At 50.7% G+C, this 26,264-nt stretch overlaps 1 protein-coding gene and 1 long non-coding RNA gene across 3 annotated transcripts; one reads left to right on the top strand and one right to left on the bottom strand.

Annotated features, from left to right (window-relative positions):
- Positions 1–6,437: 6,437 nt before the first annotated feature.
- LOC311628672 lies at positions 6,438–14,364 on the bottom strand. 2 transcript variants are annotated; one of them, XR_014796050.1, is made up of 3 exons: positions 13,921–14,364; positions 9,229–11,516; positions 6,438–8,121 (listed from the first exon to the last, which is right to left on the bottom strand). It is a non-coding gene; the product is annotated as an uncharacterized lncRNA (long non-coding RNA). The 2 variants fall into 2 exon arrangements; XR_014796051.1 differs by having other exon boundaries at positions 9,229–9,303.
- A 154-nt stretch (positions 14,365–14,518) lies between these two features.
- CHAC1 (ChaC glutathione specific gamma-glutamylcyclotransferase 1) lies at positions 14,519–16,708 on the top strand. Its single transcript, XM_084895977.1, has 3 exons — positions 14,519–14,868; positions 15,282–15,317; positions 15,659–16,708. The coding sequence occupies exons 1-3, from the start codon at positions 14,641–14,643 to the stop codon at positions 16,058–16,060; spliced, it is 666 nt and encodes a 221-aa protein (XP_084752103.1). The 5' UTR covers positions 14,519–14,640; the 3' UTR covers positions 16,061–16,708.
- The last annotated feature ends 9,556 nt before the right edge of the window (positions 16,709–26,264 follow it).

Here is a 26,264-nt window from a genome sequence, read left to right as displayed (position 1 = left end):
CGGCCAGACACAAGGAAACTGGCACCTCAGGAATCTGGATTTAGCAACAGGTAGGCTCTGGGCCCAGGCCAGCCTGTGCTATGGCAGACGCAAAGCCCTGCCAGGCAGGGCCAGCCTGTCTGTCTCCTGTGAATTTTATCCTGGCTCAGGTTGGAGGAAAGGCAAGGCCTGGGGGTTGGCAAAGAGGCTGCCTCTTGGATTGCTGTCCCTTTTCCTCCGTGGCAGGCCTCTGGGCCAGGCCAGCATGCTAGGCCTGCGTGTTCAGTGTCACCTCCATCAGTGACTGCCTGCGCTCAGCGTCCCCCTCAGTCTCTGGATAAAGAGATCCAGTGCATGCTAGGATCGCTTCCCACTCCCCATCAGCCCTTGGGGGGTGGTGCCCCAGCTGCTGTCATTTAAGGGGCTTCACTTTCTTGGCTGTCTGTGGGCCCCGAGTTTGCTTCCACAGTCATAATTCTCCAAATGGGCTGCTTTCCTGGAATTCTTTTCTTTCTTTCTTTCTTTCTTCTTCTTCTTCTTCTTCTTCTTCTTCTTCTTCTTCTTCTTCTTCTTCTTCTTCTTCTTCTTCTTCTTCTACTTCTTCTTCTTCTTCTTCTTCTTCTTCTTCTTCTTCTTCTTCTTCTTCTACTTCTTCTTCTTCTTCTTCTTCTTCTTCTTCTTCTTCTTCTTCTTCTTTTTAATACATTTTATTGATTTTTTTACAGAGAGGAAAGGAGAGGGATAGAGAGCTAGAAACATCGATGAGAGAGAGTCATCGATCAGCTGCCTCCTGCACACCTCCTACTGGGGATGTGCCCGAAACCAAGGTACATGCCCTTGACCGGAATCAAACCCAGGACCCCTCAGTCCACAGGCTGATGCTCTATCCACTGAGCCAAACCAGTTTCGGCCTGGAATTCTTTTCTAAAGCCAGGTCCTGTCATGCGGCAGCATTTCCGTGGAGTTTGATGTCTGATTCTGACCCTATGGCTGTCCTCTCCACACCAGCCTTGTCCTGCCGCTACAATGCTCCCTCCTTAGCCCAGCAGCCGGCCATTTCCTGCTCCCACACACCACGCCTTCCTCTTCCCTCGGAGTGGAAGCCAGGCCTCACGCATCATCCCAACCTTCTGCTGGAGCCCTGGCCCCTCCCCTCCCAGACAGAGTAGGCAGGAGGGCGGAGTAACTGGAGCCGTGGCCACAATAGGTACCTGGTCAGCTTCACCTTCCTCCCTCCCTGAAAGGGACAAGTGGGCAGGGAGCCAGGTTTGCCCACCATCCTATGAACCCTTCTGCCAGGACAGGAGTGAATCTTACTGCCCCTGCTTTTGCTGGTGGGGAAACCAAGTAGCCTTTGCCCCTGGGTCCTGGGTTCAGCTGGCATAACCAGCAGAGCATCCGTCTTCTCCTCTCCCTCTCCTGCAGTGGACTGTGTTCTCTCTCTTTCCATCTGTTTGCCAGAGTATTGGTGGGACCTGTGTCCTTCTTGCACATGGGCCAAGGCCTACGGACTCGTGTATCTCTCAGAGGTCTGTGGGGAGTGTAGCCCTGCATAGACTGTGGGTTATTTATTCTTTTAATTAATTTATTGATTGATGGATGGATATTTTTGAGAGAGAGAGAAACATCTATTTGTTGTTCTACTTATTTATGTATTCATTGGTTGTTTCTTGAATATGCCCTGACCAGGGATTGAACCTACAACCTTGGCATATTTGGACAATGCTCTAACCAACTGAGCTATCCAGCCAGGACCAATTAATTTATTTTAGAATCCGTTCCCTCAAGTATACACAGAAAACCTTTCTTTGCTCAAGCAGCTATTCTATTTATAGCACCCTTGGGGGAGACTATCACCCATTCTGCCTCTTAAAAAACTCCTTTAGCCTAATGGTGTGGCTCAGTGGTTGAGCATCAACCTATGAACCAGGAGGTCACGGTTTGATTCCTGGTCAAGGCCCATGCCTGGGTTGCAGGCTCTATCCCCAGTGTAAAGGAGGCAGACAATTAATTATTCTCTCTCATCACTGATATTTCTATCTCTTTCTCTCCCTCTCCCTTCCTCTCTGAAATCAATAAAATATATACAGATATATTAAAATACACACACTTCTTTAGTACCCTATTTGCTGGAACAATCTACGAACTGTATGGCAAAATTGAAGGATGAGATACTGGAAGCTTCCTCCATTGAATCAAACTTACCCTGATCACTTTCCTGAGCCATCCAGTTCTTGCTGAGAAGTAGGGTAAAGGAAAACACCCTCTTCCTATACATTTCTTCTATTCTCAGTGCTCTACTATAGCAGGTCCTCAAGGTGTCATTTTGTTTGATGCTGTTTTAACTGATGAGAATAAAAATATCAATTCCTGGCTGGGCCACCATCTGTGTGGTTTCCATGTTCTCCCTATGTCTGCATGGGTTTTCTCCAGGTTCCCTGGTTTCCTTCCACATCCAAAAGATGTGCATGTGAGGTGAATTGGTGTGTCTAAATTGTCCCCAGTCTGAGTGGTGTGTGTGTGTGTGTGTGTGTGTGTGTGTGTGTGGGAGGGTGGTCCTTTGATGGAAATGGGTTCCCTGCACTCTGAGCTGCTAGGATAGGCTCTGGACACTCCTGACCCTGCCACCTATCAATAAGTGGGTTGGAAAACATCATCTTATTTGTTTTTGTAACCAGACAACCAAAGGGTCCAGAGTGCCTGTCACTACTTCAGCCAATTAAGCAGAGACAAGGTTGAATCATATGAGAATTTATTCTAGTAATGCCAGCTGTATGGGAGAGCAGCAGGTCATCCACAAAAATCTGCTCTGCCTCTCCCTATAAGCCAGTTTTTTGTTTTGTTTTGTTTCGTTTGTTTGTTTTAAAATATATTTTATTGATTTTTTTACAGAGAGGAAGGGAGAGGGATAGAGAACTAGAAACATCCATGAGAGAGAAACATCGACCAGCTGCCTCCTGCACAGCCCCTACAGGGGATATACCTACAATCAAGGTACATGCTCTGGACCGGAATCGAACCCGGCACCTTCCAGTCCACAGGCCGATGCTCTATCCACTGAGCCAAACCGATTCTGGCTATAAGCCAGTTGTTAATATTGGGTAGAAGGACAAAGATTATGTGGAAAGTAGGAATTACAAGCATGGGAAAATAGGCACAGTATAATCATTACAGATTACATCCCATGCGGGCTGGGATAGGGGGGTCACAGAAGGTGGGTGCCCCAGAACAAGATTACAGGCAATAGGGGCTTGGGGCTATAAATAGTGGGTGCCTCTAGGACTAGACTATTTCAGCCACGAGGTTGTAAATCTTCCCATAATGATAGGTAGTTCTCAGGAAAGGAGGATGGACTGCATTCCTATATTAGCTCCCATGTCCCAGGTATACAGCTCTTAGCCAGGTTAGAATGCACTTTCTCTAATCAAATTAGAGCCATCATGGTTAACAGAGCATGATTAATATTTCTTATAATTGTAGCTGGTCCCCAATATTCCATTTCTGCCGCTAACATTCCCCACTGCTTTTTCTATCATCTCAAATCTATGAGATTAGTCTTAGATAAGAAATCTCATCCTGCTGAACTGAATTTGCTTATCCCTAGGAGGAGAGATTAAATAAGGCGGTGGAGTAAGTGGATGCTGCACAGACATGCTCCCAGGACCAAACTGGAATTACAACTAAAATACAGAAAAACTTCCTGAATAATCAACGGAAGACTCACTGGAGAGAACCCTGATAACCAAAGACTTGAACGTGGAGACAGCACAGAGACTGGTAGGAGGGGCAGAAGCGTGAAAGGGCTGGCTAGGCTCCTACAGATAGCGACTGAAGTTCTGGAGAGATATTTCATCTGTGGGAGGTTGCTAATGAGAACTCTGGGGTATAATTCTCAAGCTGGGCCCCCCCCAGCAGAGAGCACCAGGACTGAGAAGGGTATCCACATAACATACGGCTAGGGAAAGCAATAGGGTTGCTATCTGACAGGGAGAGATGGTTGAAAATTCAGACACTCTTGCCGAGACCGGTTTGGCTCAATGGATAGAGCGTCGGCTTGGGGACTGAAGGTTCCCGGGTTCAATTCCGGTCAAGGGCATGTACCTTGGTTGCGGGCATATCCCCAGTAGGGGGTGTGCAAGAGGCAGCTGATCGATGACTCTCTCTCATCGATGTTTCTAACTCTCTATCTCTCTCCCTTCCTCTCTGTACAAAATCAATAAAATATATTTTAAAAAAAAGAAAAAAAAAAGAAAAGAAAATTCAGACACTCTTAAAGGGCCAACACACAAATCCCCTGTGAATAAAAAAGAAAAAAAATTCCCTGTGAAGCCACCTATCTTGTGCTCTGACAGAGAGAAAACAGAGTGCACTGGAGCTGTGTAAGCAGAAGCCAGGATTGGGGGTTCTGGGGTAAGAGCTCAGAAGGCAGACACCTGGTTTCCTGTGCTGAGTCATTCCCTCACACTGCAGAGGTCATCTTTCTAATGCAGACATTTTCTATACAGTTGGCTTTGCCTGGGGGAAGACAAGTGACTCACTCTATTGGAAAACAACTTGTCCCAAGGTGTGGAGTTTCTAAGGCCCAAATAGAGACTGAGAATAACAATTAGCCTTCAGGCAGAAGCAAATGCTCCAACCCATTGAAAAGAATTTGTGCCACACCTATAGATGACTGCCTGAGGGCAATTGAAGACAGAATCTCATCAGTCTGTGGACAGTAGTGGTCTCTGGAGGCTTTGAGTCTTTGCCTGATCTAATTAGACAGAAACATTATTTGACACTATCCAGCACTAGAGATTGAGAGACTTAGCAGATCTACTGAATGCATAGTCACAAACCCAAATAGGCAGCCAAAATGAAGAGACAAAAAAACAATCCCCAAATGAAAGAACAAGGGAATTATCCAGAAGAAGAGATAAATGAAATGGAAATAAAAAGTTTTCTGATATAGAATTCAGAATAATGATGGTAAAGATGCTGAACAGCATGAGAAAATATATAGTAACTATGAAAACAGAAATAAAGAATGACATAGCACAAATAAAGAACATAATGGAGGAATACACAGCACATTAGGAAAAGCTGATGATCGAACCAGTGAATTAGAAGACATGGTTGAAAAAATCAGAGACACCCCCCCCCCCAAAAAAAAAAAAAAAAACAATTAAAAAAAGGAGGACAGCTTAAGAAAGCCGTGGGACAATGTGAAGCATAAGAATATTCAAATAACAGGTTGCCAGAAGATGCAGAAAGGGAGAAAAGGATAGAGAATATGTTTAAAGAAATAATGGCAGAAAACGTCCTTAATCTGGCAAAGGAAAAAATCATGAAAGTTCAGGAGACACAGAAAACCCCTAAATAGGCCCACACCCAGACACATCATAATTAAAATGCCAAAAATTAAAGACAAAAAGAGAATCTTAAAGGCAGCAATAGAAAACCAAATTGTTACCTACAAAGGAAGTCCCATAAAGCTAACACCTGATTACTCATCAGAAACTCTACAGACCAAAAGGGAATGGCATGAAGTACTCAAAGTAATGGAAAGCAAGGATCTGAGACCAAGATTACTATATTCACCAAGGCTATCATTCAAAATAGATGGTCAAATAAAGAGCTTCCCAGACCAAAAATTTAAAAAAAGAAGGCTAAAGGAATACATCACTACAAGCCAGCATTGCAAGAAATGCTAAAGGGACTGCTATAATGAGAAGAAGAAACAGAGAGAGAAACCTAGGCATACAGAATTAATATGGCAACAAATAAGTACCTATCAATAATAATCCTAAAGGTAAATGTATTAAATGTCCAACCAAAGGTATAGGGTAGCTAAATGGATACAAAAACATGACCCACCTATATGCTGTCTACAAGAGACCCACCTCAGAACAAAGACATACACAGGATGAGAGTAAAGATATAGAAAGGAATTTTTCATGCAAATGGAAAAGTAAAAAGAAAAGCTGAAGTAGCAATACTCATATCCAATAAAATAGACTTCAAAATGAAGACCATCGCCCTAACCAGTTTGGCTCAGTGGATAGCGATTGGCTTGCGGACTGGGGTGTCCTAGTGCCTTGGTTGCAGGCACATCCTCAGTGGGGGTGGAGGGGTGCAGGAGGCAGATGATTGGTGTTTCTCTCTTATCAATGTTTCTGGCTCTCTGTCCCTTTTCCTTCCTCTCTGTAAAAAAAATCAATAAAATATATATATTTTAAAAAAAATATCATCATAAGACAACAAAGGTCACTACATAATTCTAAAGGGATGAATCCAACAAGAGGATATAACCCTGGTAAATATACATATATACACCCAACATTGGAGCACCTAAATATATTTTAAAACTCCTAAAGAACTTTAAGGGAGAAAATTGACAATAATATAGTCATAGTAGGGAAATGTACCACCCCACTGACTTTACTGCATAGATCTTCCAGACAAAAACTTAAGGAAACGGTGACTCTAAAGGATACACTGAATCAGGCGGATTTAATTGACATTTATAGAACATTTCACCCAAAGCTGCAGGATATACATTTTTCTCAAGTGCACATGGATCATTCATATAGACCACATATTATTAAACATGTGGACACAAAAGAAGTCTCTACAAGTTCATGAAGAAGAAAATCATATCAAGCATCTTCTCAGATCACAGTGGAATGAAATTAGAGATCAACTACAATAAAAACACCCCAAAACATTCAAACACATAGAGGCTAAGTAGCATGTTATTACACAATGAGTAGGTTATCAATGAGATCAAGGAAGAAATAAAAAACTTCCTGGAAACAAATGAAAATAAACACACAACAACCCAAAATCTCTGGGACACATCAAAGCAGTCCTGAGAGGGAAGTTCATATCACTACAGGCTAACCTTGGGGGGGGGGGGGAATTCACAATAAACTATTTAACCCTACAACTTAAAGAACTATAAAGACAACAAGAAAAGCCCAGAGTAAGTAGGACAAAAATAAAGATAAGAGCAGAAATAAATGACATAGAGACTAAAACTCTCTCTCTCTCTCTCTCTCTCTCTCTCTCTCTCTCTCTCTCTCTCTCTTTCTCTCTTTCTTTCTCTCTCTCTCACACACACAGACACACACACACACACACACACACACACACACACACACAATCAATGAAACCAAGAGCTGGTTCTTTGAAAGGATATAAGTAAGATTGATGAACCATTAGCCACACTCATCAAGGAACAAAGAGAGAGGACCCAAATAAATAAAATCGGAAACAAAAGTGGAGAAAGCAGTTCCCAGGGATGGAATACAGTGAATGCAGGATCTTGGGAGATGGTTTCCCTAATTTGTTGAATGCTGCTTTCTATCAATTGAGAATTGTCAAAAAGATTAAAACAGCACATTCTTTAACAGCACACTGTGGTTATACCACAACCAGAAATAATCTATTGCTGCCCAGTTCTCTAGAACTGCCTCCCTGACCTGGCTTAGCTCTTTTATTTTTTAAAATTTGTTTATTGATTATGGTATCACATAATTGTCCTCAACCCCTTCCCCCATTCCCATTCCAAACCCCTCTTTATATATGCCCACCCCCTGTTGTCCATGACCTTTGGTTAGGCTTATATGCATGCACACAAGTCCATTGGTTGATATCTCCCCTTTGCCCCTACCTTCCCTCTGAGGTCCAACAATCTGATCGCTGCTTCTTTGTCTCCAGGTCTGTTTCTGTTAATCAATTTATGTTGTTTATTATTTCCCCTAGATGTGTTAGATCATGTGATGCAGGGAATTCCCTTATAAGGACCGAAACTGAGACAAGCCATAATGGTTATGCTGGGAGGCAAATGAATCAGTCTGTAGTGAGTTCCTTTCTGGGCCAAGAGTTCTTTTGAGTCCCCATTTCAATGTCAAACAGTTCCTTATGTGTACATGTCAGCCATGGTATTTCAGATCTGGTTGGTTGACAAATGGTGTTTATGCAGTTCCGACCATCTATGGTTTGGTCCTGGGCACCCTTCAGCGACACACGGCTCCTGTCTGCTAGTATGGTAAGGCGTTGTCAGCGTCTTCCATCTCTGGACTGCTTCTCTTCCATGGCTGGGGCACTCCTGTCAATTCCTCTCTGTTGCAGGAATCCACATGATCTCAGAGTTGTTTTCTAAAAATATACAAACATATTCTTGACCAAAAGTTAATAAAGGGATATTTTCTATGAATTTGACTTGGGATCCCTTTTCATTCCCCCCGTCCCCCCAATGATTTTCCTCTGGCTTGTTTTGACACCATGTATGTTTTTCATGTGTATCTTGTTGCATTTAAAATGAAAGTTAATTTTCTAAAGTACAAATTTTCTAGATGTAATTTACTCGCTGGATATTTTTCCTTACATGATATTTTCCCACTATCACCCCCTTTTTTAATTTAAATGTTATAATGTAGTCTTGGAAATTTTATAATGTAGTCTTGATAGCTTTTACATTTTAATTATTTGCTCTAAAATATGACTGCTTTAGGTTCATTACATGTTGTGAAATTTTACCATGAGATGAACTGCCAATAAGTATTTTGTTAACATTTTAGGAACAGCTTTTTGTACAGTGCAATCAATTTTCCTAGAATATTCGCTTATTTCAATTAGCCAATTTAATTATCTCTGAGAAATTGACTACTATTTAACTGTCAAATTCAACACTCTATCAACAATCTTATTTTACCCTGTGTATATTAGTGGAAAGGATTATTTGCCTTTTTGAGTAGGCCCTGAGCATTCCTGATACTAGGCTGGATTTGGATATCAAAAACCCACTTCCCCACACCATGAGTACAAGACATCTCAAACGAGTCTTGTTGCAGTGAGATTGCTGTTGCTGTCAGCTAAGTCTCTGTCTGTTACCTGAGTCCCAACTTGAGCTGTGCATGGGAAGCAAATCAGCCTTGGGGGCAGGAGACCTCCCTTAGAAGGTGTGAAGGTTCAGGTGCCTGCTGAGTTGGAGGGGCGGTAAGGGTCTGTGTCCCACCCCAGGTTTTCTGCTGGCTCCCCTGCGACTGTGCCTGTCTTAGGTTGTTCCTTCCCTGAGGAATCTTACCTGTCTCTGGCTAACCAGCCATCCTCCGGGGCCAAGCAGGGTGCTGGCTTCTAACCCATGGATAGCCCTGGAAGTGGCGTGTAGGGCTTTTACAACGCTACAAGCCTGCCAGGTCACTTCTACAGTAAGGGAGCCTACCATTACCAGCATAACCAAAATGGTTAAAGGAATATACTCACCAGGTGGAGATCATCATTGCAGTCCAGTGCCATGGCCGTGAGATGGACTCTTTTGGTTCGAACCCTGTGACATTTCTGGGGCGTAAAGATGGTCAGTCAGCCTCAGGAACAAGGCCCTCTGGTGGCTCAGCCTCTTTGTCCTGAGGGGCTAATTAAAGCTCAATCATGAAATTCCAGGAAAGGAGATTAAAAAAAAAAAAAAAAAAAAAAAAAAAAGCCTATATGATCAATTGTTATTCTTGTTGTGTTCATGCAAACAATCAGGCCAAATTGAGACTAGACTTAATAAAGTAAATAAATTGGTCTTAATTTGGCTCTTTAATAAAAATGAGGGTAGTTTTAGGGGGGAAATTGTGTTTCAGTAGACTCTGTAACACAACGTGGTGAATGTTAGACTCAAAGCTTTATTTTTTACCTATGAATTGAACCAGATCCTGAATTTATCTCTAGCTTTTACCCAAGTAACACTAAAATTTGTAACAACTCGTTAGAAGCCCTGCCCATACTCAGGGCATACCATCGCTAGACATCGCTGCAACCTCCGTGCCCAGGCCTCGTCGTCCCTCTGACCAGAGAACAAGGATCTCTTGGCTCTGAAAGGAACCGTCCTCCCTCCTCAGCTTGAAGCAGCCGCAGAAGAGACCCCGCACCCATTTCCTAAAGCATTCAGAGACAAGACTCTTGTGGAGGGATATGGTAGGCCGTCAGACAGACATGAGCAGAGTAAGGACCGGAGGCCGGCCAGCTGGAGGAGACACGGACATGACCTTGAGATGGGCTTCTCACCACTCCGACTGCTCCGAAGCCGGCATTAGAGGTACCCGTGTAGAGGGAACTTTTACATCTTGCCTCGTAGGAGTTGGGACACCTACTGCTAACATATAGAATTGTTCCATTCATTTTGGGAAGAAAGTCACACTCTGGAACCTTCATGTGTTGGGACCTCGGTCTGGGGAAAGCATGCAGGGGTGTTTTCCCTAAAGGTTGCTGCAGTGGCTCCCTGTGGGGAATGTCTGACTTGTACTGGGTGCTCTAGTGATTGTCTTTAAGTATCTAATAACTGCAAATGAACTCTTCTGATAATTTCACCCTCCCTTATAGCAATGGACATATTAAGCTGCTGGCTGGGTGGTTTCTGATATGTGGCTCTGCTCTGAATAAAATGGAAAGTGAGAAGGCTAAAATAAAAATAATAAGGAGCCAGCATGTAGTGAGTGCTCCCATGCAGCAGGTGACGGTTAAGTAGTTGTTCTTTCAAACCTTATCAGAGCCTACAAGGTGGGTACTGCTATTCCCCACTTCACAGTTGAGAACCACGGACTGTTCCAGGGGTCATCAGATAGTAAATGGTGGAGTGAGGCTCAAATCTGGGCAAGCTGGTCCTGGCTGGTTTGGCTCAGTGGATAGAGCAGGTCCCAGGTTCCATCCTGGGTCGGGGGGAACATGCCTGGGTTGCAGGCTTGATCCTCAGTTGGGAGCGTGCAGGAGGCAGACGATCCATCATTCTCTCTCATCATTGATGTTTCTATCTCTCTCTTCCTCTCCGAAATCAATAAAAATATTTTTTTAAAAAATCTGAGCAGCTGGGCTGAGAGCTTTTTCACCCTCCTGGAATCAGCAGCTTTATGAAGCAATTTTACTATTTAGCATAAATTAACACGATCCCCTAGCTCCTAACACACACCCTTCCTTTGTTTCAGATAACACCAGGAGTTGATTGCAGTGACTGGAATGAGAAGTGAGAAGGAAGAGGTCATAAGGGAATGAGAAATGACTGCCTGAAGGGGAACAATCAGGAAAGATTGATTCAGGAAAGGCCCAAAAAAGAAGCTGCCACGTGCACATCGTGTGTGACTCTTCATCGTGAAGGTGATGCTCTCTCATCATCTTTCATGAGCTGGAGCTTCTGTGGGCTTGACATCTGCAGCCCCTGCCTGAGGGGGTTTGGGGAGAAAAGAAGGATTGGTTGCCGCTGATGTTAAAGAGGAACTAGCTGAGTGGAGTGTCCCACTCGGAGGAAGAGAAACTGATGTTGTTGGTAAGAATAAGCCAGGAATGGGAACCAGACGGGTTCCTGGGAAGGTGGCCTAGACCTATTTTGAGAGGGTCAAGGTTGAATCTGTGTCTTACAGGAGTCCTCCTCTTCTAAACACCAGGGTGCCCTGGCCTTTTCCAAGTAAGAGCTTCCCTCCTACCTGCTTTTGTGGGAAATCTTCCAAGAGCCAGCACTGGGTTGATTCCCCCGGGGATTCAAAGACGAAGTCTTCCCAAAGGGAGCGCTCAGGCTCCTGGGAGGCAGAATGTCAAACACTTATCAGCAAGGGGGCCCTGGGGCTGGACCCCTGTCTTCAGTCCCAGGTCCCACCACTTGCTGTGTCACCACAAGTAGATTACCCAACTTCTCTGGGCCCCAGGTTGCCCATCTGTGAAATTATATTCATCTCACAAAGTAGTGAAGTTTGTAATTAGAACAGATGTAAAAAGCATTTAGCTAACTGTCTAGTTCAAGGTAAACTTGAGATAAAGGATTATTTCTGTTATAAGTATGAAACGGAGGGCACAAAAATATAAACAAAAGTGAGGTAAGGGGATGTGGAAACACAGAGGAGGGAGTGCCAACTCTGCCTGGAGTAGCAGCTCACTAGAGGAGTTATTAAAACCTGGGCCTTGCCGAAACCGGTTTGGCTCAATGGATAGAGCGTCGGTCTGCGGACTGAAAGGTCCTGGGTTCGATTCCGGTCAAGGGCATGTACCTTGGTTGTGGGCATATCCCCAGTAGGGGGTGTGCAAGAGACAGCTGATGGATGATTCTCATCGATGTTTCTAACTCTCTATCCCTCTCTCTTCCTCTCTGTAAAAAATCAATAAAATATACTTTAAAAAATAAATAAATAAATAAATAAATAAAACCTGGGCCTTGGTCCTGGTAGGAGGGGTTCTCAGAATGGGCATCTTGAATATGTTTCCCAGATAATTCTGCTATGCTATCTGCCCTTAGCTCCAGAAAACCATTTATTATGCTTCTTTTTTAAAAATCCTCACCGAGGATATTTTTTCTATTGAATTTTTTTTAGAACGAGTGAAAGCGAGGGAAAGAGAAAGAGAGAGAAACATCAATATGGGAGAGACACATTGACTGGTTGCCTCCTACACAAGCCCCAACCGAGGCGCATGCCCTTGACCAGAATTGAACCTTGGACCCTTCAGTCTTCGGGCCAACACTCCATCCACTGAGTCAAACTGGCTGGGGCTAACTTCACTTCTTTCAAAGAAACATTTTTATTATTAAAAAGTCCACTTCATAAGCCTTGGAAAGTAGAAAAAAGAATCACCCATAACCCCAATATCACAACACATTCATCAGCAGCACGTGGTGCCCCATTTTTCCCTCACACATCTTATTTTTGTTGTTTTAATAGTTTTAATAATGGTGCATGTGATAGTCATATTTTGCATTTTTGCCTTACTATGCAATCATAGGGTTATTATGTTGTTTTCATAATGGATTTTTAATTTTAACTTTTTTTCCTAAATAGAAGTGGCTTTTGTTCTCTTTTTTAAAAAATCCCAGACAATCTGAACTAGTATAAAAAGAAAGTATAGCTGGAGGGGACCGAAGAGGGAAAAGGGGACATATGTAACACTTTCAACAGTAAAGATTAATAATAATAATAATAATAATAATAATAATAAAGTACAAATCTCACATAGTCCTACTGCTTAGACATAATCATTGGCCATGTTTATGTGTCCTTCCAGATTTTTTTCTAAACAATGAAACATATACAGACTTTTTACATTTAAAGAGTTATATTAGGTAATGGTTTCTAATGACTGCACAGATTTTCTTTTTATTTATATCAAATCTATGTAACTAATAATCTATTGTTGGATACTTGTTTTGTGTGTGTGCGTGTGTGTGTGTGTTCTCTAACTTGTGAATTGACCATAATTTACTTAAATAGTTAGCTATTTTTAGATATTTAAGTAGTTTTCTTCTTTTGTGTTTGCTATAATTAATAACAATGCTTTGAAAAATCTTCAGGCATATGGCTTTCCCCCTATTTTGAATAATTTCCTGGAGTGGAAGTATTGGGTCAAAGGGCAGGGACGTTTTATGATTCTTGATTTGTATCACCAAGCTGCTTTTTCAAAGAGCAGCTTTTTTGTTTGTGCCTATTCAGATCCTTCCAGGGGACAGGATAGAGAGCAGAGGAGAGAGTGAATATGAAGAATGGAGGGAAAGAGAAAGGAAAGAAAAAAACCATTTTGTCTGTAATTTTTTCCAACTGGATAACTAATTCATGCTCCTTGCAAAAATCCTAACTTTTCCATAAATGACACTATAGTGCAACATCCCTACTGGAGAAAACATCCTACACACCTACTTTAAGTTCAGACAATTTTTTGTCGAGCCCCTAACTAGTCCCATTTCCCCTGCCAGAGGGCTCAGCCCAGGCCCGGTCAGCACTCTCCCGCGAAGGACAGGCCTCCCCTGTCCGGCCAGCAACGCCCAAGCGACCTTGGCAGTTGCACGAACCCTGGCTCTTCCCCAGTCTGTGGGACCCGGGGTCCCCACTCCTTCCTGGAGGCGTGGCCCTCACGTGAGGCCGCCGGCTTTGGGCGCCTGGCTGAGTCACCCCCTGCAGAGCCCCTGGTCAGCCCCGTGACTCAGTTTCTCCATTTGCTCACACGGCATACGGCGTGAAGCACCAGCGCAGAATGCGGAAAGGGCCTCCGGCGGCTTCTCCGGGTGCGAGCTCCCAGGCGGAGCCCCAGAGGCGGGCGTGTATGCCGCCCAGAGCGCCCCTCGGGGCCGTGCCCTGGCCCGGCCCGGCCCGGGGAGTCCGTGCCGCGCTCGGCCACGCGCACCTGCTGGGCTGCGGGGAGACACCCTCTGGGGACCCGCCCGCCGGGGTTCGCGAAGGGCCCGGGCCGGGGGGAGCCGCCGGGGGGACGCCGCCGGGGGGACGGCCGTGCCCACGCTCACTCCGGCCGCCTGACGCAATCCGGGGCGCCCTTGCCGCATGCCAGCGCCGGGAAGCCTCCCTCGACGCCGTTGCATCACTCCTGACAGGTTTGCCGCAGCCATGGAGCCGGACCAATCAGCGGGCGCGGTGGGGCGGGGGCGGGCCGCTCAGGAAGCCAATCACAGGGCGGAGCGGTTAACCGGTCAGCAACGCCCAAAGCTCATTGGCCACAAAGGGGGTTCGCCCCGCCCCAATCGCCGCGGCAGCTGGCGGCGGGGGGCGGTGCCCGCCCACCGGAGGGTTTAAAAGGGGCCGTGGCGGGGCTGCGCGGCTGGAGCGACCGAACGGTGCCGGCCAGGTGTGCGCGTCCGCCCGTCCCTCCGCGCCCGCCCGCGCCCGCCACCTGCCCGGAGGACGCCGGCCCGGCCCTGTGCCCGGCACCATGAAGCAGGCGCCCGCAGCCCAGAGCCCCGCGCCCGCCCCGCCCGCCTCGCCGCCCGCGCAGCCCCCGCGGGGCGCTGGCGACCCCCCGGCGCTGTGGATTTTCGGGTACGGCTCCCTGGTGTGGAGGCCCGACTTCGCCTACAGCGACAGCCGCGTGGGCTTCGTGCGCGGCTACAGCCGCCGGTTCTGGCAGGGAGACACCTTCCACCGGGGCAGCGACAAGATGGTGAGCGTGCATGCCGCCGCGCCCGGGGCTAGGGATGGGGTCGGGCCGGAGGGGGGGCGCGGCATGCCAAGGCTCTGTGGGCAGACGAATCCGTGCTGAGGGGGGAAAGAGGCAAACCAATGCCCGAGGGCGGGGGGTGGGGGGACAGAGCTGTGGCTTAAATTGACGTGCCCCGTGGTCCCTGTGTGATGCCTGGAGTCTGTGGTCCTGTATTGTTGATGAATATTTCTGGTGGATATCCTGGGGCACTGCCCTGTGTCTGTTTCCCTTGCATGCATGCGTCACTCCCTCCCCTGCCCCCTGGGTGAGCGGGCTCTCGAAGGCCTGTGCTGGCAGAGTTCATAGGTCCCCTGGCTCGGATGGCAGAGATTTCTAACTTGTCTCTTCCGAAATCTTTTTTCCTTCCTTCCTAGCCTGGCCGAGTGGTGACCCTTCTCGAAGACCATGAGGTAAGTGCCTGAGTGAAGAGAGGGACCCCGGGGCCAGGTGGCAGCAGAGTCCCTGGCTGCAGATTAGGTCAGATGTGCTTCTGGCAGAAGGAAAGGGTGGCCTGGTTCTGTGCGTCACTTCCCGTGAGAGCCCGAGCCGCACGTTCCTGAGCAGCTTACCGGTGATGCCTCCTTAATCTGGTTAAGAAAGGGAGGGGAGCTTGCGTGCAGAAGTTGCTGCTGGGAGGCTCCTCAGCCCTCCTCCCTGCTCCCTTATAGAGCCTTATAGGTCCCTGGGTGGGACGCCGGGCGGAGCCGGGGTGACTGACCCCATAACTGACCCCATGCCCGCTTCCTCCTAGGGCTGCACGTGGGGCGTGGCCTACCAGGTGCGAGACGAGCAGGTGAGCGAGGCCCTGAAGTACCTGAACGTGCGGGAAGCGGTGCTCGGCGGCTACGACACCAAGGAGGTCACCTTCTACCCCCAGGACAGCCCTGACCAGCCACTCCAGGCCTTGGCCTACGTGGCCACCCCCCAGAACCCCGGGTACCTGGGCCCCGCTCCCGAGGAGGCCATCGCCACCCAGATCCTGGCCTGCCACGGCTTCTCCGGCCACAACCTCGAGTACTTGCTGCGCCTCGCAGACTTCATGCAGCTCTGCGGGCCCCAGGCCCGGGATGAGCACCTGGCTGCCATCGTGGACGCGGTGGGCGCCATGCTGCCCTGCTTCTGCCCCACCAAGCAGGCGTTGGCACTGGCCTGAGGGCGGAGCCCCCGCAGGGAGTGCCCACAAGGACATGGGCGCCCGGGCCCCTCGCCCGGGCACACAGACAGACTTGGACACAGCGGGAGCCCACTGAGAGGGCAGCCAGGGCTCCTCTGCCGGAGCCCCTGCCTGTCCATCTGCCTCCAGCTCTCCTGCCTGGCATTGACTTACTACTTGAAACTACTTATTGCACCATGTTGGTGTGACGGGCAGGGTGGGGGGCCTGCCCTGGACACACGGGCCCGCTGAGCGGTGCCCACCCCGATATCTGGCCAGATTCCCCCCAGTGCTGCTAACCCCTCCCCATCCAGGCCTCCCCTCCAGCTCCCTAACCCCACACCATGCCCAGCCCCAGAAGTGCCGCCTGCTGGTAAGGGACCGAGGGAGTGAGGGGAGGGCCCCTAAAGGGACTGAGCCCCCTTTCACCCTGCTCATCACCCGGGTCCCCAGGGCAAAGCCAGGTCTGGAGCCCTTGGCTGCCGAGGCTGGGCCTGGACCTCTCACGCACTTGTCTTTGTTCGCCTGTCCTGTGTGTCTGTCTGTGCAGTCCTGTCTGTCTGTCTGTCTATTCCTGGGAAATGGATCCCTGGGCTCTGGGGCCATCCCATCTGTCCCGTACTGTTACCATAAACTGATGTCCTAGTACCTGTGTGGCTGCAATGTGGTTCTTCAGACGGGGTCGGGGTGAGTGAGGCGGGGAAGCCCTGGATGCCTTAAGCAGGGAAAGGGCTCCTTTTTCTCCATCTTTCTCCCAGGAGCAGGCGGCTCCGCAGGCAGCTGTCCGGTCACACATCCTGCCGGTGGGCACCACTCAGGTCTCAGTCTCACCAGGAGCACACGAGTCCTGCAGAGTTCAGCCTGTGCGGCCGGACTGGCAGCCCCGTGAGCAGTGGCTGCCGCTGGCCTGGCACCCGTGTCTCCTGCCCCAGAGGCTCTGGTAGACCAGGCCCGGACCAGGCCTTTCTCTTCCTAACAGTGAGGCTGACCGCTGGCTTCCTGCTGCAGGAGCATGTGGGTCAGGGTAGGGCCTGCCGACTTCTGGGCTAATGACCTGCGGCCCTTGGACTTCGGAGGTCCAGGTGCTCGCTGCTGCCTCCTCTGGGGTATGGGCTGCACCTTCTCTCTTACCCTGACCAGCCAGGCCCCTCCCACAGTGGAATGAGTTGCTGGGGTGCCCTCGGGGCTACTGCTTTTTCACCCACGCCTGCCCTCCCTCCCCCAGCTGCTACTCCACCCTGACTGCCAAATGCCAACGCTGGTCCCAACATCCCAGCCTGGTCCTGGCTCCGCCACAGGGAATGGCCCCTCGGTGGCTCAGCCTCTGCTCCTGCAGAGCGGGCGCAGGGCCCTGGGGGCGGCTTTACCATCAGAAGAGCTTGGCTCAAAAAAAAAAGGGCCTGGCTCCGACCCAGCCCCTCCCCTCGCTGGCCCAGGGACGGCCAGGAAGGTAGCCAGCCTCCTGGGCACTCGTTCACGCTGGGTGGGTGCTCAGTGTGTGCGTTGCTGCTGCCCCTGTGGCTGGTCTGGACTGTCCGGGTGTCCCCAGCAGGGTCAGCTCCAGCCACGATGGGCAGTGTGGTGCCCGGGGAGTGTGCCAGGTGTTGGCAGCCTCAGGTGTTGGCCATGGATGGGCCAAGTGTGGCGTCCAGTCAGACCTGGGAGCTCAGTCAGGGCCTCCCGGCAGGAGGAGGCAGGGTGGCAGGGAGCCCTGGTGCCTGCCTCCTGTGCCCTGGTGGGACCGGGCGGCCAGTCTGGGCACTCAGAGCAGAGCCTTCCTTTATGCCGAATGGGGGTGGGGAGGACTGCATGGCAGCTGCAGGTGGGTTCGAATTCTTAGTATTTCCTCAGCTGCTACAGGACAGACACTGATCTGGTGAGGGGGGGCGGGGGGAACAGTGAAAAAATCCTCCTCCTCGAGGAACTCGGAGCTGGAAACAACGGTGACGGTTCAGCATGAAACGGGCTGTGACGGGAGGAGACGGGTGCTCAGCGCAGAAAGGCTCCTGCCGGGGGAGGACATCGGGGAGGGGACGATAGGTCCGAGCCCTGAGCTGGCAAGGGTCTTCCGTGAGCAGAGGCAGGAACAGCCTGTGCCAGGGAGGGGAGCCAGGTCAGACCGGCTGGGACAGAGTGGCGAGGCCAGGGGACACGGGCTGGACGGGCGGGACTGCGCCCGCATCCTGCTGGCCAGGCTGGGGAGCTGGGTGTTCCCTGAGGACCGGCCCTGAGCAGGTCTGCCCGGGCCGCCCAGAGCTGTGTGGGTTCTTGACTTGGTGCAGGAAAGATTTCACTCTTGTCCAGGTGATTTGTAGAGGACTTTTAGTAAAACTGAGGACAGTGATACAAGGAAGGGCCTAGGCCCCAGGGCAGTGGTCGGCAAACTGCGGCTTGCTACCCGCGGTTTGCCGCTCTGTTGACTAATGAGTTTGCCAACCACTGCTAAGGCATTACCCTTACCCAGAAGTTTTGACTTCAGGTTAAAGACATTAGTACATTATTAAAAAAAAAATTTTAAGTGTTTTCCCTAGCAGTGGTTGGCAAACTCATTAGTCAACAGTGTGGCAAACCGCGGCTCACAAGCAGCAGTTTGCCGACCACGGGCGTAGGAGAGGGGCAGGTGGAGAAATGAGCATACGCTGGGCTGCTGTGCTTTCCTTTTAAGTTCATCTGTCCCTGAGTGTGGTTGGCAAATGGCATCAATTGGGTTTCTGCTGTCTGTCTCCCCGAGTGGGGTGATTTAAGCTACTGCCGTAGGTGTGCCGGTTAATAGTGCGGATTTTGTAATCAAAGAAAACATGATAACTTTAAAAAGAAACATCAAAAGTGCTTTATTCAAAATGATGTCCATCACTAGCTACACATTTCCCCCATCTTTCAGGTAATTTGTGGATACCGTCCCAATAGAACGGTTTTTTTGTTTTGAGGCAAACCATTCAGAGACCCAATTTTCCACTTCTTCATACGTTTTGAAGTGCTGCTCAGAAAGTGCGTGCGCCATTGATCAGAACAAGTGGTAATCTGAAGGAGCAAGGTCTGGGGAACAAGGTGGGTGGGTTAATGCTTCCCAGGCAGGATCTTAACTGGATTTGAAGTGTGTGATGGTGCATCATCATGAAGCAAAATTACTTTACCATGTCATTGGGAAGATTCTGGTCATTTCATGATCAAATTGATTATTTGTTGTCAGTAGCAATCAGTATTAACGGTTTCACCTGGTTTTAGAAGCTCATGATACACCACGCCTTCCCGATCCCACCAAACGCAGAGCATTGTCTTCTTTCCGAAGCAATTGGCCTTGCAGTCGATGTTGATGGTTGACTTGGATCAACCCATGATTTTGTGCGTTTGGGATTCTCAAAATAAATCCACTTTTCATTCCCAGTCACAATTTAATGCAAAAATGACTTTCATGCCATTAAAGCAACATTTTACTGATGACTTTTTGGCTTTCCATTTGTCTTTCGAAAATTGATGTGCCACCCATTTTCCTTCCTTTAAAATTTTTGTCATTGCTTTGCCGAGACCGGTTTGGCTCAGTGGTAGAGCGTCAGTCTGCGGACTGAAGGGTCCCGGGTTTGATTCCGGTCAAGGGCATGTACCTTGGTTGCAGGCACATCCCCTGTAGGGGGTGTGCAAGAGGCAGCTGATCGATGTTTCTCTCTCATTGACGTTTCTAGCTCTCTATCTCTCTCCCTTCCTCTCTGTAAAAAATCAATAAAATATATTTAAAATAAATAAATAAATAAAAATAAAAAAATAAAATCTTTGTCATTGCTTGTAAATGATCAGAAATTGTTTGCTGAGCAATGTTTAATCTTTCTGCAAGTTGTTTTTGAGTTTGACCTGCATCTTCATCCAATAGTGCTTGTAATTGTTGGTCTTCAAACTTTTTCAGTTGACCTGGAAGTCTTTGTCTTTCACATCGAAATCATCACTTTTAAAGCCTTTAAAAGTTCACAAGTATTTTGAGATGGAGCATGTTCACCATAAGCTTCCCAAAGTATTCAGCAAGACGTTTCTTCAAAATAACGAATTAAAACTTCCCACAAATGCTCTTTTTTTTTGGCACGAAATTCTAGATTTTAAAAAATATATATATTTTATTGATTTTTTACAGAGAGGAAGAGAGAGGGATAGAGAGTTAGAAACACTGATGAGAGAGAAACATCGATCAGCTGCCTCTTGTATACCCCCCACTGAGGATGTGCCTGCAACCAAGGTACATGCCCTTGACCGGAATCGAACCCGGGGCCTTTCAGTCCACAGGCCAACGCTCTATCCACTGAGCTAAACCAGTCTTGGCTCAACATTTCTAAGTATAAAAATATCTATGATGTTAACACCTTCAGCAAATTTGACATATGGAATTTTGAAGCTTGTTGTCAATACAACAATATAGCATACATATTAAATTGCATATATATTAACATATGTGTAACTCCATCTATTGAAAAAAAATTCACATTATTAACTGGTACACCTAATATTTACTCTCCGGTTGGAGAGAAGTAAAAACTATATGTATAAAAGCCTAAGAGACCATCCGCCCGTTCCACCGTCCCACCGGTAGCTATAACACGCAATGACCACCGTGGCAGACGCTCTGGCTGGTAGCTGTGACACACAATGACCCCCGTGGCAGACGCTCTGGCCAGTAGCTATGATGCGCACTGGCCACCAGGAGGCAGATGCTCAAAGCAGGAGCTGCCAAGCACCAGCAACTTTGCAGAATGCCCTCTCACACTCAGGGACCCCTTGGGGGATGTCAGCTGAGGGATCCCACCTGCTGGAGGGACCCTGCTCACTCTGCAGACGGCCTTTGACCTCCGGTGCCACCCCAGGTGCAGCTGGCCAGAGAGGGACCATGGAGTTTGGCTCCAAGGTGTGTCCAGCCCATCTCACCCAGTCCCACCCCGCTGGCCACCTTCCAATTTCCTTTCAATGTTCACGAAACTGTGCCCCGGGCTTCTAGTTTACTCTTAAGTCCTTGGTTACAGAAACAGGATTTACTAGATGGCTGCAAACTGCTTGTTTAACTATTTGTCTTAGTTTCCCTATCCCACTTGTCCTGGCTTACTGGTCTGTCTCACTGTGGAGTTGGCTTTCCTCCTTCTGTAGATTCTGGGCCGGGAAGAGACTGCGTAAGAAGGACACAGGCGCCCCAGCCAGTTTGGCTCAGTGGATAGAGTGTTGGTCCAAGGACTGAAGGGTCCTGGGTTCAGTTCTGGTCAAGGGTACATACCTGGGTTGCAGCTGGGGAGTGCAGGAAGCAACCAATCGATGTGTCTCAACCAATTGATGTTTCTCTCTGTCTCTCCCCCTCCTTTCCACCCATTCTCTCAAAATCAATGGGAAACACTGAGAGTTAACAACAAAAAAGGAAGGAACAGCAGCTGCTGTGTCAGTTTGGAGGAGGAAGGCAGAGGAGTGGGAGAGAGGTGACGGTGGCCTGAGCTGAGGTGCGGCATGGACAGGAGGGTGGGTTGGGGAGCAGGGAGAGGGGTGAGGTCGTCAGGACTCGGGTGATGCGAGTGAGGGAGAAAAGAGAGGGCCTGAGCTCGGAGTTGGAAAGGGCGGGGTTGAACTGGGGGTGCCGGTGTGGGGCAGTGTGCCCCGCAGTAATGCTTAGGAGGCAGATGAACATGTGGGTCTCACTCGGACTGGAGTCAGAGATGGGAAGCCATGCACATTCCGATGGCGCTTGAGCCCTGGGAGCAGAGAGGAGGCCAGGGCCTGGCCCGCCCGGAGGCCCCGCCCCGGTGACCCGGTGGAGCCAGAACAGCTGGGAACGAGCAGACGGAGACGCGGAGGGGGGTCAGGGGCAGGGGCGTGTTGCCAGGACCAGCAGCACGGAGTGTCCCTGGTGAAACGCTGGGGCCCCCAGGGGCCTCCGGGAGGGCAGCGTCAGACACCGCGGTGAGGACCGGCCTGGCCTGCGGGGGGCGGTGCCGGGGACAGGCCGGGCGGCCGCGGCCACAGGGAGGGTGTCCCAGGGCCGGGGGCGCACAGGGCAGCCCCGCTGCGCGGGGGACCACGTGCCCAGGCGCCCGGACAGGCCTGGTGGGCCGCGTTGTCCGGGAGTGATTATCACCTTCATTCTCAGGAGTGTCCGGTCCGGACAGTCAGCGACGGTGGCTGTAGACACTGGGGCGGGGCAAAGCTGCTTCATCGGCCGTTGGCAGGGGGCTGGCCGAAGCCCCTGACCGCCTGCCCTCTGTCCTCCCTGCCCAAAGCATGCTGCTTCGTACCCCCTCATCCCTTCCCTGGCTCAGTGCTGGGTGCCGCCCCAGCCCACCCGAGGGTGCAGCCCAGGCCAGCCCTCCTCTCCCGCAGGCTTAGCCGCCGGCCAGCCTCCAGATCCCACCTCCTCACCCCTCCGTGTGCTGCTCCCTGTGCCCGCTCACCGCCTCCCTAACACCCCTCCTCTGAGGGGGGGGCTGTCATGGCCTCCGATCGCGTCTTCCTCCCGCCCTGTCACTCCCGTGGGCCCGCGCTGTGACCGGACAGCGCCCGGGGCCGCGGGAGCTGCGGCTGCCCGGCCCGCTCTCTGCCGGCCTCTCGCCCCCACAGCTCCCCCCTCACCCCGCACCTGCTGCTCCTCCCCCTCCGCTATTTCTGGCCGCCAGCCTGTGCTCCCCCTGCTCCCGCCCCCAGCCCTGCCCCAGCTCCTCGCCCTCAGCGCTCAGACCCGCCAGGCCCGCCCCCAGCGCCCCCCTCTCACCGCCCCCGTTTGTCTGGGCGCATCTCTGTCCCCGCCGAGCCCCCTCCCTCCGCCAGGGCCCGAGCTGCCTGTGTCCCCGCACGTAGCCCCGCGCAGGGCCCCGGGGAGGGGGTTTGAGGCTCACCCTGCAGGACGCGAGGTCTGGACCCCAGGAAGTTTCCCTCTTGCCCAGGAGAATGCCAGCTGCCTCCGGGCCCATGCTCCCTCTGAATGCTATGGCCCAGCCCAGGAGAGCGGGCACTGGGCAAGGGCAGACCACCAGGCATGGGCGGCCCCAGCGGGCACCTCAGGGGGCAGCCCTGCCCCTCTCCCCCTCAGCCTGGGAGAGGCCTTTGGCACATATGGGGCGGGTCACCCCCTTGCTAGTCCTCCCCTCTGGGGCACTAAGCTGGAGGGCTGTGCGCCTCCCGGAGCTTGGCCTGCCAGGCCCAGCCTGAGGGTGCTGGCGATGGGGTGTAGGGGCGGGGGTGTAGGGGAGGGGAGGAAAGGGAACAGGAACAGACCCACCTTTGGCTCCCTGCCCCCCTCCCCACAGTCAAAGCCTCCAGCCAGGCCCAGCCTGTCCTGGGCCTGGTCCCCTCTGTGCCCCGTCAGGAGGGGGCAGGGGACGGGAGTGTCCCACCAGCTGGGAGAGATGGCGAGTGTGCGGGGGTAAAGCTGATGACACGCTGCCACGTGGAGCGCCTGAGCCATCTGTCCACAGGAGCAGGCCCTCGCCTGCCCGGGGGTTCCCACAGGAAGGGAGACCCGGTTCCTCTCACATGATTTACCGCCCACAGATGGGAGCTGACCTGACAGAGCCCACAGCGAGCCTGAGACATGCAGGACCCTCGTGCCTTGTCTCGCACCCTTGACTCCCTCATCCTCAAAGTCTGTGCCCGCAGCCCGGCCTGATAATTTATCACTTAGATTTCAGGGCTCCGCTGAGGTGCCACCTCCTCCAGGAAGCCCCCCTGACCACCAAGGCCCCACTGGGGGGCCTGTCACTGTCTCTGGCACCTGTGCTTTGCAGCTTTGATAGCACTGAGCTGCTAGAATGAAAGTCCACTCACTCAGCAAGAAGAAGGCACTAGAGAGAGGAGGCTGTCTCCCCACATGAGGGCAGCAGTGGGGAGGAGGGGGCGGGCGTGCAGGGGAGGGGAGGAGCCAGACTTACCATGACACCCCCACCCCAGATCTGCCAGGGCCTCTCAACCCACTCAGGACATCGAACTGTAGTTTAATTGCAAAGAAAGAGCACTGGGCTGAGATCCAGAGGGTCCAGTCTCTGTTTTTTAAATGTTTTATTTATTTTTTAGAGAGGAAGGAGAGGGTGGGAGAGAGAAACATGGATGAGAGAGAAACATCATCGATCGGCTGCCTCCTGCACACCCCACACAGGGGATCAAGCTCACAACGCAGGCGATTGCCCTGACCAGGAATCGAACCAGCGGCCTCTTGGGTCCTGGGTCAATGCTCGACCATTGAGCCACACTGGCCTGGCCAGTCTCTGTTTTAAACTCCTGGCACTTCTCCTCTCTCCAGGCCTTAAATGTAAAATGAAGAGTTTCACCAAAAATCAGTTCTCACCCAATTCCGTCCATTCCTCTTTTCCAAGAGGGGGGTGGGCTTGGGGTCCGAGGGGCTGCGTCTGAGAGCCAGAGCTCCGTGTGAGACCTCGGTCAGGCTATTGTCTCTGACCGGCAATCGCTTTGTCTTTAAAGCAGGGCCGATCCTCTCAGCTGCCTCGCAGGCTCTTGGGATTCGATGTGCTATCGGTGAAGGACACTCTGTACACTTCAAAGCCCGAAGTGAGTGCGTTATGATTATTTCACACCGTTGTTTTCCACCAACACCGAACTAGTTACCGCACCAGCCGGAGCCACACCTTCCGCCCCCGCGGGCCTTTGGCTCTCGCAGGGAGCCGGCTCGCTCAGGCCCTGAGGAAATATCTGCTGAACAAATAAGTGGATTCGTGAATGGACCTGATGAATGACCTCATGAATGAACTCCTCAGTGAGCAGAGAACTGAGATCAAATCGGATTGCCTGGGGGAGAGGGAGAAAGGGAAAGGGGAAGAGGCAGAGGAGGACGGGGGCATCTCAGGGCTGCCAGGCTCCGCCATGCGGGGAGCGCGGGCAAAGAAAGGCCGGGAGGATGAGAGACCAACTTGGGGCAGTGAGAGGAGCTGCTTCAAAGTCCCCATCCTTCTCTCTCCAGTGCCTCTTCTGCTGCTCACAGCCTCCGTGGGGCCAGCGAGTGGAGAGGGAGGAGGGGGGGGGGGGGGCTGGAGCCAGGCCATTCTGGTTGTTTACCAACAGCACAGTCCTCCGGGGCCACGACACAGTGAGCGGCATCTGACCCGGCTAAATATATCTCCTCCGCTGGTGGGGACCACACAGCCAGCCCCGGAGGCCAGCGAAACAGCTTCTCCCGCTGGCTGTGCCCTGGGCCTCCTCCTGACCCCAGGGCCCTGGGCCCCCAGGGAGCCAAGGCCAATGGGATCCAAGCAAATGCAATTCCTGGCTGACCCCAGGCAGATAGTTTCATTTGGACAGAGTCAGAGGACGGATGGGGGGAAACACTAATTGCTAAGCAGTTAGGACAACCAAATGGCTCATCTCCCTCCGGTGGCATGCTTGCAGTCATTACGAATGTTTAGAAAGAGTATTTACTAATGTTAGGGAAATATTTTACTGTCTTAAATCTCTTCACATTATAATAAAAGTGTAATATGCAAATCAACCGAATGCCGAACAGCGGAAGGACCATCCAGATGCCCATCTGAACGACCATCCGACCATCCGGGACCACACTATGACACCCCCTGGCGCCAGGCCAACCAAGGTGGTGCGATGCGATTGGTCGGGGGCCGGCCATCACCCGTGTTTGCCCCGCAAAGAGAAGCCCCAGGCCACTGGCCAGCGGGCAATCCATCGGGGGGCTCCACAATTGCCCCAAAGAGGGAGGCCCAGATGCCGACCAGCGGGCTGCAGCAGGTGGGTGGGGCCTCCCTCTGTGAGGGAAGCCCGGGTCCCGGTGCCAGAGGGAAGCTGGTGCCAGCAGCCGGGGGAAGGAAGACCTACGCTTGCATGAATTTTGTGCTCTGGGCCTCTAGTTCCTACATAATGTTAAATCGGGGGGGGGGGGGGGGAAGCATATGAAGTTAGATCATAGTATGAATAAAATCATGAATTCTGAAAAGCATAGGAACGTGTCTGGAAGAAATTACCAGAAACTGTCAACACAGTTTGCCTCCCAGGAGGGAGAATTGGGGGCCAGGGAATGAGGTGGGAGAGAGTTTTTCTCCTTATGCCCTTTTGTATGTTTTTGATTTTTACTTTGCAAATGTACTACTTGTTCATAAGTAAGTATGTCAAGAATATAATAAAATAAAATGCAGATCTGCAAAAGAAAAGGTATATGGCCCTGGCTGGTGTGACTCAGTGGTTAGAGCATTGACTTGCACACTGGAGGGTCGAGGGTTCGATTCCCAGTCGA

The sequence above is a fragment of the Pipistrellus hanaki genome (genome assembly GCF_964339955.1).
Source record: "Pipistrellus hanaki genome assembly, chromosome: 1".
NCBI classification, from domain to species: Eukaryota; Metazoa; Chordata; class Mammalia; order Chiroptera; family Vespertilionidae; genus Pipistrellus; species Pipistrellus hanaki.
Note: the sequence above shows the minus strand (reverse complement) of the source record. Positions and strands in the feature narration are given on the sequence as shown.